This window comes from Saccopteryx leptura, chromosome 1 (genome assembly GCF_036850995.1).
Source record: "Saccopteryx leptura isolate mSacLep1 chromosome 1, mSacLep1_pri_phased_curated, whole genome shotgun sequence".
Lineage (NCBI taxonomy): Eukaryota > Metazoa > Chordata > Mammalia > Chiroptera > Emballonuridae > Saccopteryx > Saccopteryx leptura.
In genome coordinates, this window is record NC_089503.1 from 381709639 (window position 1) to 381726078 (window position 16440).

At 45.9% G+C, this 16440-nt stretch overlaps 1 protein-coding gene across 3 annotated transcripts in view; it reads left to right on the forward strand.

Moving 5' to 3' along the window:
* The window catches only part of BTBD9 (BTB domain containing 9), a 447747-nt gene that overhangs the window by 270252 nt on the left and 161055 nt on the right, over positions 1-16440 (forward strand). For all 3 annotated transcript variants that reach the window (XM_066359505.1, XM_066359503.1, XM_066359504.1), the window contains exon 7: positions 9357-9466. In XM_066359505.1, coding sequence (XP_066215602.1) covers positions 9357-9466 — 110 coding nt within the window. The remainder of the gene's footprint in view (positions 1-9356; positions 9467-16440) is intronic.

Sequence of the window (16440 nt, forward strand, 5' to 3'; positions counted from 1 at the left end):
TAGATAAAGCCTAAAATTGAAAAACCAAGAAATAACATTAAAAGCATGATAATTATAGATGTGAGATATATCTCCAAATAATGCACTAAAACAGGTAAAAATGGTCGCTTCTGGGGAGGGGAGGAAATGGAGGATGGGGGGAGTGTGTTTTATAATGAACCTCCTAGGCTGTCGGACTTTATAAACTATATATGTGCACAACTTTATTTCTGAAGTGTACAGGAAGAAAAGGAAATATGTAGGTGAGCGAGTTTTATTTTAATGACGTCCGAATACCACAGCGGCAGCAGTGTCTGTGAGTAATGTGAAAGAATCTTGTTTTAAAAAATAAATCCTCTCTGACAAAGTACACATTTTGCTTTATGTGTATTCATCTCTTATGTTTTTCTTTCCTTGCATTTCTGAAACAAGGGTAAGGACTGTCATTTTCTTTCTGATCACTGACTTAGCACTAATGCTAAGCCTAGGTCATGAATGGTTGAACTCCCAAGAAGCTTTGGGTAGAGAAAAGATCCTTGCCAACCACCCGTCTCCCAGCGTGCTTGCTAATCCAGGACTGTGGATTGGGACAGGCTTTGGGATGGAATTTCATCTGTGCATAGGACTCCCAACCCGAAAGCTATGGGTGTGGGGAGGTGTCTTAAAATGATGGGCAGACAGCTGGGTTTGAAACTGCCCACAGCAGCTCAGCCTTACTACATATAAGCTTCAGATGCTGTAGACCAGTGGTCCCCAACCTTTGTTGGGCCACGGACCAGTTTAATGTCAGAAAATATTTTCACGGACCGGCCTTTAGAGTGGGACGGATAAATGTATCACGTGACCGAGACAAGCGTCAAGAGTGAGTCTTAGACGGATGTAACAGAGGGAATCTGGTCATTTTTAAAAAATAAAACATCGTTCAGACTTAAATATAAATAAAACGGAAATAATGTAAGTTATTTATTCTTTGCAGACTGGTACCGGTCCACGGCCCGGGGGTTGGGGACCACTGTTGTAGACCAAGTAGTGCCATTTGGAGCATCTTGCTGTTTTCTCTTCTGTTTTTCTTATGTAAAAGTTTGATCATATTGACGATTTCAGCAGCAAAGTCTCTTATGCCAGTAGTGCTGGAATTAATAATCCTTCGTGCTGTTCAGAAACTGGAGGACAGGCTTCCAGGGTGAAATTAGTCGTGCACGTCCAGACTCGACAGTTCCCGAGAGAGTACGTTAGACATATCCGGGCCAGTTTGGCACCCAAGACAAAACTACTTCTCTCAAGATTTTTGTAGTTTTTTTATTTACTTTGATTACTCTGCCTCTGGTTGGTCGCTTTGTACATAGTTATACTGATGCTTGAACTCTGTGCTAAGTAAATGTCTAGATCTTTTTTTTTCCTGTTCCATTCTCTAGATAAAGGCACAATTTCCCAAAGGCAAAGCTGAGTCCCTGAACGTTTTTTGTGAGCATTGAAGCAGTCTGGGGTAGTAGGTGGCAGTGTGGGCCTTTTATGGGTGGGGCTTGTTTTCCCAAATATATTTTAGTTACTTCTCGGAGGAGCTGTTACTGCCGGCAACACAAGTTTCTTTATGTGGCTTATAAAGAACATGGAGGCTTTGAGGGACGATGTTCCATGGAGCTCTGCAGTTAGTCCCCAGCCTGAGTGTGTGAGTGTGTGTGTGTGTGTGTGTGTGTGTGTATGTGTGAGAGGGGGGGGGCGTGGCCATGAAGGAAGTAGTGTAGTGCGTGCAAAGGCTGCCCATGGACCGTGTTCAGAGGTCGCCTTTATTTCGGTCCAGTGCTGGTTTCTCAGGGGTCTGGCGTGGAAATGCATGATTTTCTCCCTAAACTCTTGTTGGTACCCTCTTGACTTTGGCACTCTGTTCTCACTTCTGTTATTCTGCCTGTCTCAGGCCATTCCTGTCTTATTTCTCAGTGTGTCACATGTTTGCATTCGTAGAAGGGTTCTTGGATTCTTCTCTGAGAAGAGGCAGACTCTTTCTCCTTCTGTTGGCCTCTCTTTTCTGTGTAATCTTCCACTTTAACAGGAAAAAAGAAGGGGACTCCTTCAGCCCTTACATTTTAAGTTAAAATAAAGGGTAAATACCCACCATAATCTCAGGTTTAAAAAAAGAAGAGCAACTTTCCTTACCTATCGTGTTCCTGAAGCGGGCTCGGTACAGGTCATGGTCACCAAATGAGTTCTTACGGATTCGTAAGGAAACTAACACATTTAATTTTCGTCCGCTTTCTCTCTAGTGCACAATTCCATCAGACTCATTTGTCTACAGTTGTGGAAATGCACAGCCTATTGGATAAACCGAAAAAGATAATGCAGCCATTTTAAAGATAACACTAGTGAAATTTTCTCTCCCTCTCGTAGCATCTCGGGTAGGGGAAAAGTTAATGAAAAAATGCAAATGTTGAACTTTTGGTAATTTAGTTCTATTTCTTAAAGTATACTTTGTGCTGGTTTCAAATGTTTTATTGAGTAATAAAATTGGTTAACAGTGTTCCCACATGGGGATTTGCTCGCATTAGCACATAACGGAGACAGAGCAGGGACTAGTTTATTTCATATTCATGCTCTCTCTCTCTCTCTCTCTCTCTCTCCCTCTCCCTCTCTTCCTCTCTTCCTCTCTCATCTCTCCCGTACCCCTACCTTTACCTCCTCTCTCTTTCTGTCCTTCCCCCACCCCCTATGTTACTCATTTTTCATTTTATTTCTTCCATTTCCCATTTTGTCTCTCCATAATCCCTTGAAAATTACAATCTGAAAAAAAAGCAAAGATAAAAAAGAAGCTAAGCTATGAAATAAATAAGACATTTCTTCCCATGAAATTCAAATCAGTTCCTCTTTCCAGATCCTCGGAAGCCTCCTTCATTAGATCTCTGCCTCGATCTCGTTCACTCTCCGTAATGGCTACGCTGTGTCCACACCTCAGCCCCCTGTGGGCCTCGTCCCTGTTCCCAGGCGGAGCGAGTGGGCCTTCCCTCTTGACCCTCTGTTCCTGCAGAGGGACGTCATAACTGTCTGTCTTCCCAGTTTAGCAAGATGGCCTGTCAAGTTCTGTGCTGACTAGATCACCTACCAACCACTGGATAATTGATTTTTTAAATGCATCATGTTTCCTGACCCGAAGTGTAAATTCCATGGGGAGTTTAATCTGTAGTGTTCAGCCCCGGATCCTAGCGCCCAGTAGCAGGCACTGGCACACAGTCAGTAGTCAGGTCGTACTTGTTGGCTGAGTGCGCGTAGTGGGGTCATTTCTCCTTTAGCCGCATCTGTTTTGTTTTGGTCTTGGAAGCAAGACCCGTTCACAGAGAGGATGTGCAAAGTTCGTGTCACTAAATTCGGTGTTGGAAGGTTAGAGCACCGTGTGGGAACAGGTGAGAAGTTCTCGTCTTTCTCCTCATCACTCCTGCAAGCATGCTTTCGTCCGCCGTTAAACTGTGCTAGAAACTTCTCTAGATGAAGTCCTGGGTGTTGGGTCCGTTCCTCACAGCGATTAGCACGATTTCTCATACCTTGTAGGTGTTTGTTAAATCTAGATTAAAAGCAGACTTACCCAGTATACCTACAAGGGCAAATATGTAAGCAGAGAACTTAAATGAATTACGGAAATGTTGCGTATTGTATCATTTTCATTTGATTTATATAACTATTATAGTTGAGTCCTTTTGGGGATAGTAGCTCCAAATATAATTTCATAGGTCGAAGGCGTATTTTTATGGCAGGTGTTAGGCTCTGCATATTTGGGGGTGGGGAAAAAAACCTTCTACTGTTCAGAACTCATTTATTTCCTCCAAATAAAAACCAGCACTTAAACATCTATCTCTGAAGTTGGAATGACTGTCTGTTATGGCAGCACTGCGTTCTGTTGTGTCCGTAATTATCCGCCCATCTTACCCCCTCCCCCACCCCATGCACGCTTTACTGCGCGCATCGGTTTTCTCTGAAACACAAGACGACCTCTTGTGTGATGTGCCCTTCAGGTGGAGCAGTGGAGGCGGGGGACCACCTGCTCCCTCTGCGGGGCTGGCCGCCCCACAGCGCAGGGCAGAGACCTCTGCCTGGGCTAACTCTGGGCTCGGTGTTTAACCTTGCAGAAATTCTTCCTCTCCCAAATAAGTACTCGGGGCCGGGGCCTTTGCCGAAGCCAGCGGAGGGGAATGGGTAGCTCCACAGAGCAGCCAGGGGGAAGGTTTCCAAAGAGTAACAAATCTTTTCTGTGCAACATGCATTTTCTGGAAGCTTTTTTGTCATTCTGGCAGTAAACTGTTTTCTACCTGCTGCCTTAGCGACAAGACCTGAATTCACTGCCCCGCCCCCCAGCCAGTCTGGTTTGACTATACGCGCACTAACATTGTACCCAGAACTAGAAGAGTTTCCATACTGGGGATACCCGCAGACATTGCCTGCTTTTTTGGGTTAGGGAATTGTTTTTATACGTTCTTAGTATTCTCCTTGAAAGGAAAGGTCAAGTAGAAAATCTTAGAGGTGGTGACAGCAAACACCGCAGGGTCCCAAGTCCCTAGGAAATGCCGTGGCTGAAGTTTCTGTTGCGTCACTGCATCGGGCCACCCCGGGAACAGTTGTCCTTCGAGCGAGTGCTGTGGCCGCCTCAGAGGCAGGGCCGCATGTCAAGGATCCCTTCTCCTGCACCAGTCTCAGGCTAACTCCGGTTTTCTCGGAGTCTTTGTTTAACCCGACCGACGAGACGGAAGTTTACTTTGAGAATAAAATTTTCTTTATCAAAGAATGGAGTTCTTGGCTTTAGCTGATCCCTTGAGAGCTCATTTAAATACTTCTTACTGAATTAAATTTTATCTTGTGGTAGAGCCTGCTCCACGTAGGCCTGTGCTCCACCCGAACTAACGACGAGAGAACAGACACCAAGGAGTTTCAAGTAGGAATGTACAAGTTGCTGTTTTTCTCTGTTTTCTTTAGTATGTTAAAGATGTGATGTGTGTGACTTACAAATTAAGTCTGGTGGCATCCTGACAAGAAATGATAGAATAACTAGGTTAAGAATAGGAATTTGGCCTGAGTGGGTGGTGGCGCAGTGGATAGAGCATTGGATTGGGATGCGGAGGACCCAGGTTCGAGACCCCAAGGTCACCGGCTTGAGCGAAGGCTCATCTGGTTTGAGCAAAGACCACCAGCTTGAGCCCAAGGTCGCTGGCTTGAGCAAGGGGTCAGTCGGTCCGCTGTAGCCCCCCCCAGTCCAGGCACATATGAGAAAGCAATCACTGAACAACTAAGGTGCCGCAACGAGGAATTGATGCTTCTCATCTCTCTCCCTTCCTGTCTGTCTGTCCCTCTCTTTGTCTCTCTCTGCCTCTGTCACACACACACAAAAAAAAAGAAAGAAAGAAAGAAAGAAAGAAAAAAGAATAGGGATTTGTACCTTCCAGAATAGGCAGAGAATGCGGTGAAATCTCCAAAGCAAACTCCCTGTAGTTCACAGTGTTTTAAGGTCTGCTATGAAGGAAATCTTGTTTTTTTTAAACTTCTAGGGTTTGTTCACACAAAAAAAGAAACTCTTCAGTGGGTATGGGTTGCTGAACCAAATATTGGCCAAAGATTCTTCCCTTGCCTCCTCATGCAGAGCTGAGTCAGGCCAAGAGCACGTTAAATAGGCTTTTCTGAAGACGAAGGCTTTAATGCAGGAAATACCCTAGAGCAGTGTCACCTGTGCTCTACTGTGGCCTTTAGTGCCTCCTCTGTGGTCTCTAAGAATAAGGACCAGACCGTGTCTGTGCTCCTGAAGTCTGCCCCTGGGCCTGCCTGCTTACAGACACACCATTTAAACATCCACAGTTAGGAGTTCTCTCCCAGACAAGCAGTTTTCTCCAAGTTCAAACCAAGAACTCGATCCAACGATCTCTTTAAATTTCTATTTAAAAACATCCTACTCTGCCCAGCGCTGCATTGGACACTTTATAAACTTACCTCATTTAAATATTCTATAAGGCCTGTATGACCTCATTTGATAGAGAAAGAAACTAAAGGTTTAAAAGGTCTAAAGTATTTTTCCTCCAAGGTGGCACAGCCAATTCAAGGACGGGGGGCTCCCAACCTGGTCTGTTCGACTCTGAAGCACGTTCCTCAAAACTCAGCGGTGCCTCTCAGTTTTAGAGTGCTATCGCAGAGGTTTTAGACTTCTTTTTACTAAAGAAGGCGGAATCTGTTTCCACCCACAATATTACATCTCTTAGAAAGTTCTGCACTGAAACGCCCATTCCAAACCATCTCTCAGGATCCAGTCTTTGTCAGTAACGGGAAGGCAACTAACACAGGGCAGGGCGGGCAGTTCTGGAAACAGACTGCTGCCCTAGGGCTCATGTGGACAGCATTCATGCTCACAAGAAGTAGCCAATCTGTTGCATAGCTGCCTTCCTTAGCGCTGTTTAAGTTTTAATTATCTCCCAACTGTCTGAGCGGCCCTTGAGGGCCTCCGAGAGAACAAAGGGTGGGTTTTCAGAAGTGCTCTCTCTGAGCCCTGATGAAGTCACAGGCTGTCACTGACCTTATTATCAGCTTAGATCAGAGTCCTTTTAGGTGTTACACCCAGAGCGGGTTTTGCTTTCTTAAAAAAAAAAAAAAGTAAAAAGAGAGAGAGGACTCTCTCTCATCCCCAGCTCCTGGAAATCAATATCTCAGGTGGTAGTAGCTTCTCCTCTGTGTGGGCAAGGCTCCCTCGTGAGCCCCACCAGGAGTCTCCGAGCTGCCTCCAGCCGCTGCTCAGGGACCGATCTCCCCTCCCCAGAGCTGGACAGGGCCTCCAGGTTCTTCACGGGGAGCCCAGGCTGCCCTCTGGCTGCTGCGCGGTGGTGGGGTGGGGTGGGGGGGGTGAGCCAAGGCCCGTTCCCCAGGTCTGGTCGAGCCCTTCAGGGAAGGAGCCAGGTTTCTTTCTTGCGACTTTGTTCCCGGTTCTTTAATGTGTATTTGAATTGGAACTTCATGCCATTTTTGTAAATTATGCTATAATTTTATGGAGACTTAGAAAGTATTGTAGAACTAGAATAATTAAACTTGTTACGAGCATTACATATGACAGGCTAATCAAGAAGTGTAATACACAGCGGTGAAGTGCTAATGTGACCTCCAGATGATGCAGCAGAGATAACATTATCTCCGTTTATGCAGAGCTCTGTCTGGGGGCGTTGCGGGCGCCCGCGCTTTCCCGCCATGTGCATCATCTTGTTTGTTATCGCAGACACGATCATTAAGCCTGTAAGATGCATTCCCTTACGGGTTTTATTTTCAGTTTCTTATCATTGGGGGACGAGGGAGGGGACGATGGCATATTTTCTCCAGTTCCTGACATGTGCACCAGGGTAAAATTTGGGAAATGACTATGATCTAAGCTTGGAGATCTTGATTCCATGATAACATTTTAAAAAGAAAGAAAAGGAGGGGGGGTCGGCATTACTGCATCCGCAAGTCAGCCAGAGAACTGTTAACCTTCAGAGCCGCCGACGGGGAAAGGCCCCGCTGGTCCCGTCCCGGCTCCTGGGCCGTGCATTTGGGGAAAAGCTGTCTCCTTCTGCAGACTCGACCCGGGAGCAGGAAAGTGACCCGATCAGATTCCACCAAACCACACTCCCTCCATGGCCTCCAGGGTTGCAGACAGCAGCACTCAGGCCGCCCTGACCACGCACTGCGGAAAGTGCTGGGCTGGTTGGGTTTCTGTGGGTTTCAGGAAATGAACAAAATTAGCTTCAGGCCAAAGTGCCAGCCTGAACACACCCCTTCCCTTCCAGAAGCCTGGAGAGAGCGTGTCCCTGCCAGCAGTAAAGAACAGCACAATCTGTTCGTCCAGCCCGGGGGGCATCAATTTTAGAAGAGCCCAGCACGTTCGGCACCCTCTGTCTGTCTCGAGGGCTCAGGAGAGCAGGTCAGCAGAGGGCGCAGGTGGCGAGCCAGTTGCCGCGGCCCCCACCCAGGACCGCGGTGCCTCCTGCGGAGCGCGTGGGCACGCCGGACAGCCAGTCCAGGAGACGGCATCTGTGTGGTTATGAAGAGCAGTGATCAGCTCGTGGGGGCAAGGAGCAGAGGGCTAACTGAGGGGCGCAGGGATGCCGTGAGGTTCAGATGTGAAGAAACTGGAGGGGACATAGCCCATGATACAACCCCCCTCCCCCAATCTCATCTCCTTAATGTGAATTTTTTTTAACTCGCCATTTACGTTACACAGTTAACTCAGAGTGATGAGAAATGTAAGGAAATGACCAAATTAGTGAACTGCGATTAACTCAGAAGTAAAATTGTATCATCTGAGTCGAAGGTGATTTTGCACAGTGGGGAGACAGTATTGCTGAAGGCTGGCCCAGTCTGTCGTCTCCTGACTGAAATCTCGTCCTGTACGCCCCACCCTGCAGAGGGCACACAGTTCATAACTGGGGAGAGCGCTCTCAGTTAATCTAGTTATTTGTCCTGTCTCTTCCTTTGCATTCCAGTAAGAGTGTGGCACATTCCCCGGGGATTTGTGTGACACTGAAGAATGAGTTTGTCTGTTCATTAACCTGTGAACTGTCAGGTCTCTTTGGAGAGTGAAAGGAGCAAGTCACTGGGAGGTTAATGCTTGTTTGTTGGAGGTGAAGCCTCCGGGGAGGGCCGGAGGGGGAACAGGCCCAGATGCTCGAGACCTGCCCCGTGAAACTGCTCTGTGTGCGGATGCCAGCTTCGTGTGGCCAGGAGGGCGGCTGCGGGGCAGGCTGGGTCCTCCCTGCAGATCACTTCCCCTGGTCAGGAGAGGCGTCCCAGCAGTCAAGTGGGGGGCTAGGGTAAGTATAGGGGGTTAACTTCCTAAACAAGGATTTGGGAGCAGTATTAAAATACAAGAAATTGTGAGTGGTTTCCCGTAGTTTCTGTGGATTTTTTTTTTTTAAACAAGAAGCAATATTGATTTCATGCATTCGTCTCCAGTGGATGAAATCTCTCATTGAGTTGGAAAGCATTTGATTTTGCGTGTTTGTGCACCTATGCACGGGCACATTGCTAACCACCAGGCGAGGTGAGGAGCTGTTTGTTATTCTCCAGCGTGACTGTCTCATGGATGTGTGGCTCGACTGACATTCAGGGTCTGAGCTGAGCAGTACCTGGTTTGATTGTTCTAGGTAAATCGAATCTAAGTTCTACTTAAACCCCCGAAAAGCGGTGTCTCCTGATCTTGCTGTGATTCCTCGAGGCTTAGCTGGAGCGAGCCCTAAGGAGCAGGTGCAGGGTCTGAAGTCCAGTTCAAGGTCTCCTCTGGTCCATGCCCTGGTACACTGTATGGCTGCATAATGTATCTTATTGTGTTAGTTTTGGATTGGTTGTAATGGAGGCTCATTTTCCTCAACAAATTTTCTTCTTTTTACCCCCAGGTATATTCGGATAGTTGGGACTCACAACACAGTGAACAAGATTTTCCACATTGTGGCTTTTGAATGTATGTTTACAAACAAAGCCTTCACTCTCGAGAAGGGCCTGATAGGTGAGTATTACAATTACATTTTGTATGTATACTTTAGATACTTTATCTTCAAGTGTTTGTTGTTCCAGTAACGCATCTGAACTCATCTTTTGATCAGCTTTGACGAAGAAGTCTGGTTGATTTGAATGCCTTATGGCTGAGGGACATAGGGGAGGGCTTGTATTTTTAGAAGTGGTCAAACTGATAATTCCAGGAAACTTAAAAGAATATAAATCTTTTGCTAGTAGTTAAGAATTGAAAATTTTCTAGAGAAGCATTCGGATTTGCTTTGTGGGGAATGCTTACGACAGTCGGCAAGCCTTTCACACCAAGGCTTTTCTGTATTTCATGGTAGGTAAGATCCAGGGGACGTGTGTGGTACTGATCCAGCGCTCATGTTTTCCGAGACCGTGCAGGTGATTCTGGCTTTGACTTGGTTTGAATGTGTCTTCTTTTCCTGGACACATCAGTCCTTAGATGCCCCGTTCAGACCAGCTCACCTCCAGAAAGTGCTCCCATATAATGTGAGAAAGACCAGAGTTTTTGTCATTGTGAAAGTCAGGTTACCTTGTGGGAAATACTTCCTGACTGATCTTTCAAAAGGGTACTTTTAATTTGGGCTTAGTTCCTGGCTTGTTTTCTGTTGTGTTTTGTTTTAGGCGCTTTTAGTCTGGCGTGGTGGCCAGTCGATCCAGGTCCTGACATTCAAGATGTCATGAGTGGCTTTCCTTTTTCTTCCTTTTCCCTACACCCACAGGTGTTTACTCAGCTCTTGCAAGGATCAGAGTTTGACTCATTAGGCTCTTAAATCTGTGTCTTTGCTGTGGCTTCTTTGACCATGCGCCGTGTGTCAGGTGGGGGGAGAGGCTGCCCTGCCTTGGAGTCCCTAAAACAGAGGTCTCTGCTTTTACTAAGGGACTCATTTCTCCTCTTCTTCTCAAGTCCTGCCTTTGCAGGATAGCTCGGTTGGTCATCGTCCCGAAGTGCAGAGGTTGCTGGTTCGATCCGCAGTCAGGGCACACACAGGAACGGATTGATGTTCCTGTCTCTCAATGTCTCTCTCTCCCCCTTCTTCTCTTATTAAAAATCAATAAATAAACATTAAAAAGTAAGAAAATAAAAATTCCTGCCCATGCTGGAACACATACCACAGTGGCAGATGTCCTCAAAAACGATGATTAGAATGGGAAAGACAAGTGTAACTTGCAAATGTTTTTAATTCTTTGGTCATAAGTCTAAATTTTCCTGACACCTGCTGTGCCCTAAACGTAATCCTTTCGCTATGGAAATTTGAGAGGATGATATTAATAAAGCAGTGGGAATAGAAATTATTCCAACACAGAGAACTTTTAGAGCTCACCAAAAAGAAATAATTTGATTTTGAATTTGTTACGGATGTGATTTTTAACATTAAGTGTAAATGTTAATAATTTTTGTGACTTTTAAGTAATTTGAAAGTTAACAGTGCTGAATGAAGCATTACATGACATGATCGAGGCTTTTAATTTTGTGGGCTGTGTGGGATATTGGCGATGGGGGCGGGGGAGGGCACAGGTCCTCCCGGGTCCTTTTACAGACTATAGACGTCACTGTGTGTAGTTAGGGGGGTCCTCACTGGGAAGGGCCTTAGGAATCAGGCCGTCTTCAGAGTCTTAAGACAGGCAGCATTCCCTACTCATTTCAGCCCCATGCACTGCACTTCTGAACGTGCTAGGTAGAAGGTGCCACCTACTTAAAAAAGGCCCCCATCTTTATTGGAGAAAGAATGGGTTTGTGGACTCTGTAATTATCAGAGAAGCAAGCTGACCTGGCCCAAGAGGCCGTTACAGGAATGGAATCGGGATTGCGTGTAGGGGAGGCGGCCACCCTGACCTGGCCAGCATCATCAGGAGCCATGGTGGTCTGGGGCATGCCAGCTGGTGAGGGACAGTTGCAAGGACGTGAGGAGCGCTTCTGGTGTCTGGTCCAGCGCTTTTCATCGAGCCCAGTGCTCTGGTGCTCACAAGTCGGACTGCAGAGAGCACTGCAGTCAACTGCCTGTCACCATCGCTCGGCTGGATGGGAGCAGATGCAGGCTGGCAGACGTGTGGCGCACATGAGGGCAGTGGCCTGTAACGGGGTCCCCTCCGGTCCTCCTCCTGCTTGTGACCGCTCACGGCACTGCCCGCCCCCACCCCGCGTGAGTCCTGAGGGGGTGCATGTGCGACAGGGCAGACCGCTTCTCGGCCTTTTGGCTGAGACCGAGTGTCGCGAGAATGGCCAGCGTCCCATGATGGTGATCTCAGGTGCATTTTGGCTGCACGCGGGCCTGAGCCAGCCACCCGCAGGGAGCTCTGAACAAGGACTGGCCCTCCTGTGGGGCCCAGTGTATGTCAGAACCACCTGGAGGTGCTTCTGTATCGTGGCTGCCAACTGCTTCCTCCTTCCCACGTCCTGTGAAGTGTGCACCCCTTCCTGGAAAACCGCTGACACACACACTGAGTTTTCATGGGGGAAAGAAGAGCAAAACTAAACTAATGCCATCATGAGTAACTAATAAGGTATCAGACCCTACTTTGATGTTTCAAGATTCAGAAGTTCTTCATTTCACAATTCCTGTCTTTGTTTCATAGTGTAGGCTACTCTAGCTAGAGTAATGCTCTCTTTGTAGGCCTTGAAATTACTTTTACTGATATATAGAGAGAGACAGGAAGGGAGAGAGATGAGAAGCATCAACTTGTAGTTGCAGCACTTTAGTTGTTCACTGATTGGGGGGGGGCTTCAGCTGAGTCAGCAGCCCTTTGCTCAATCCAGAGACCTTGGGCTGAAGCCAGTGACCTTTGACCTCAAGCCAGTGATCATGGGGTCATGTCTATGATCCCTTGGGCTGGAGCCAGCGACCCCGCACTCAAGCCGGCAACCTCAGAATTTCAAACTTGGGCCCTCAGCACAGTGTCCCAGATTGATGCTCTATCCACTGTGTCACCACCCAGTGTCACCACTGTGTCACCACTCAGTCAGGCTTCAATATTACTTTTAAAATGTTTGTGTTGTTTTTTTAAATCAAATTCTAATGTTTTTACATAAAATATATAATGATGACAGGAAAAACAAATAAAAATACACTACATTAGCTTTGTAAGCTTTTAGTCTTTTCCTCCTACCACAGGGTTCTCTTCCTGTTTTTCTTGCTCATGCTGCTTCACGTGCACAGATTTATGAGGAAACCTGGGAACCTTGTGGTTCGCGTTCCTGGGGGCTCTGACCACCCGACAGGCCCTGTGCACCAGGCGCCCTGCGCAGCGTTCTCCTGCTCGTCTGCTCCCGGCACGGTGCCTGCTGGGGGTCGCGCTGTCTGTTCCCGCATAGAGGCGGCAGCCTGTGGCGGCTCTCCTCCTCGTCTGGAGGCACGTAGAGGGGGCTCGGTCCTGTCTTTCCAGCGAGGCGTGGAAGGAATAATAAGAACAGATATGACTGCTATTTTATAAGCATCCAGCCTCCCAAAGAACATGTTTGTTTTGCCTAGGCACTCCCTTTTTTTTTTTTTTTTTAAAGACTTGATTCATTTTAGAGAGAAGAGAGAGAGAGAGGTGGGGAGGAGGAGCAGGAAGTATCAACTCCCATATGTACCTTGACCAGGCTAGCCCAGGGTTTTGAACCGGCAACCCCAGCGTTTCAGGTCGACACTTTATCCACTGCGCCACCACAGGTCAGGCCTTCCACTTTTTCATAATCATTGCCAAAATGTCGTTTGTATCAATACTTAATCTTGTTAGATTAATTTCTTTGAATACCCTGGTAGTTATTCAGATAGACTAGAACCACCACCCATCTTAATGAACTGTCAGCTCACGAACAACTTAGTTTTATCTGTAGACTACCTACTTCCTTCCCAGCAGATTATTTTGAAGTCAAGCCCAGACATTTTGTCATTTTATGCACAACTGTTTCAAAATGTATCTCTAAAAGTAAGGGCTCCTTTTTGTAGCTGTAATTGCCTTGTCATTATAATACCCTAAAATTGAATAGCAGTTCTTTATGAGTATTTAATAATCAGTGTTCAAATGTCCCTAAATTGGGTGAAAGTCTGGAGTAAATCTGAGTGTTTTTTACAGACTGTTTAAATCAGAATTCAGATGAGGTCCATCCTGTTAATAAATAGCTATTATAACTCTCAGATCTCTTTAAGTCTCCAGATTCCTTCTTCCTCTCTCCTCTCTTTCTCCCTCCGTGTCTCTCTCTCATTAGAATTCATTTGTTAAAGAAATTAGGCTGTTATCCTGTAGAGTGTCTAACAGCCTGGATTTTGGTGATTAAATCCCTATGGTAATATTTAACATGTTCCTCTGCTGTATTTCTTGTAACTTGGTAGTTAGAGGCTTAATCTAATTCAAGTTTTATTTTATAAGAATGCCCTATAGATGTGGTACATGTCTATCAAGAAACACAGAAAATTTTTGACTGTGTCTTTCAGATACTCATTCACATTTATTCAAAATTGCAAAATAGTTAACAGCTAATTCTGTTATTCCTTCTTCATTTCATAATTCAAAAGAGAAAATTTTTCTCAACGCTCATTTGGTGCCTGAGGTGCAATTTGCCTGGGAAGAGAAGGATAAATGTTATATTCTTTCTTTTTATTTACCAGTTTTCAACATGAAGAGATTGTTACCCAGCATCCTCTGAAGTTGACTGATGAGGTTATTTTGTGTGTGTGGGGGGGGTTATTTTGGAGGGGGAATACATATTATTTTGAATATACGGTATTAAACAAATAGGACATCTTTTAATCACTTGCAGTTATTATATTGACATTGAAATCATCCTCATCTTCAGCCTCTTCAGATCGGCTCCTGAGTCTTTGTGATACGGCCTCCGTGGTTCTTAGTAGACCCTTGACTTCCAGCATGACACACTGTACAGGGCTCATCTTGCGCGTTTCCTGGCCCTGGTCTGGAACCAGCCCTTTCTGCAGGGAGCGCTGATTCTCTTAAGCGAACGATGACATTGGGGAGCCTCCGTCTGAGTACTTGCTACTAGATTGGTCACTCTTTCTAGACCTTTTTATCCACATGTATCTTACTTACTTACATATCGTCTATTGGACAGGTAAAATATATTACGAGCGCATTCTGGCACTTCTAATTAAAATTCAGTACACAAGATTTCTTGCTCCACAGTTTGATCTTTCATTTTTTTCTTTCCTTTTTTTTTTTTTTTTTTTTTTTTTTTAGAGAGAGAGAGAAGGACAAACAAACAGACAGACAGGAAGGGAGAGAGATGAGAACCATCAACTCATAGTTGATTGCTTTCTCATATGTGCCTTAACCGAAGGTTTTCAGCCGAGCCACTGACCCCTTACTCAAGTCAGTGACCTTGAGCTCAAGCCACCGACCTTGGGCTTCAGGCAGTGACCATGGGGTCATGTCTAGGATCCCATGCTCAAGCTGGTGACCCCGTACTCAAGCTGGTGAGCCCACACTCAAGCTGGAGAACTTGCAGTTTTGAACCTGGGTCCTCAGCATCGCAAGCCGATGCTCTATCCACTGCACCACCGCCTGGTCAGGCTCATCTCCTTTCTATACTGGAAATCTTGGCTACCAATGACCCAGCACGACAATTCGTTTGCTTTGTTCCCAGTACATACCAAATAGTCTCCGAATTATAGTACAGGTACTACCATGAACCATATGATTACTGAAAATAGTGTAATATTTTGGCAGTCATTTTCTGGGCTTTTCGGATACGTCCAACTAGAGATGTAAAATGACTGTGTTTTAAGGTCACTTAAAATAATTCCGGGTGCTCATGTCTCTATTTCAAGGTACAATTTCATTCATTTCATTTCACTTTCACTATCTAGTGAGTGGCTTCCAAATGCTTTTTTTTGTCTTATAACCGTGTAAAAGATATACGTGGTTTCTAAATCAAATTTAGGAAAGAACTATATTTAGAGAAAACAGGCTTATAGTCCTGTCTCCTCTACTCCTGTAGGTAGTCTCTTTTTCCCCTCTAGTTTTTTTGGGTTGTTCTTCTAGTTTTTTATACTTTTTTTTTTTTTTTTTGTATTTTTTCTGAAGTTAGAAGCAAGGAGGCAGAGAGTCAGACTCCCGCATGTGCCTGACCAGGATCTACTGGGCATGCCCACCAGGGGGCGATGCTCTGCACATCTGAGACGTTGCTCTGTTGCAATCGGAACTATTCCAGCGCCTGAGGTGGAGGCCATGGAGCCGTCCTCAGCTCCTGGGCCAACTTTGCTCCCATGGAGCCTTGGCTGCGGGAGGGGAAGAGAGAGAGAAAGAAAGAGAAAGAAGAGGGGGAAGGGTGGAGAAGCAGATGGGTGCTTCTCCTGTGTGCCCTGACTGGGAATCGAACCTGGAAATTCCACATGCCAGACTGATGCTCTACCGCTGAGCCAACCAGCCAGGGCCTGTCCTTCTAGTTTTAAAAATAGAAAATAAGTAACTATAGTTTCTATTTTGTATCCTCCTCAACATTGGTAGCGTTCTACATGCTTGCTATACTTTTTTTCCTCACCTCGCTTTTTTTGCGCTTCACACTTCTCTCAGAGCTGGCTGTAGGGAAAGGTGTCATTCATTTCTCTTTAGAGTGCGTGGCATTCAGTAGTGTGGCTGTGCTACGGCTCATTCAGCCAGTTATCTACCGAAGAGCCATTTGGGTTGTTTTCAGGCCTCTGCTACTCCAGATTGTGCGGGGGGCTTGTGCATAGCCTTTACCTATTTTTGCTAATACAGCTTTGTGATCCCGAGAAGAGGGTTACATGATCAAGGGGTAAATACATGGATCATTTTGCTAAATAATGCCAAATTCACCTCCATAGGGACTGTGCCATTTTAAATTTTCATTGGCAAAGTACGATAATGACAGTCTCCCCACAGCCTTGCCAGGGGCAGATATTGTCAAGCTCTGGAGTTTTGCCAGTTTGATAGGTGGAAAAAATGGTACCTCAGTGATGTTTTAACTGCATCTCTCTTATGAGAAAAATTGAGCATATT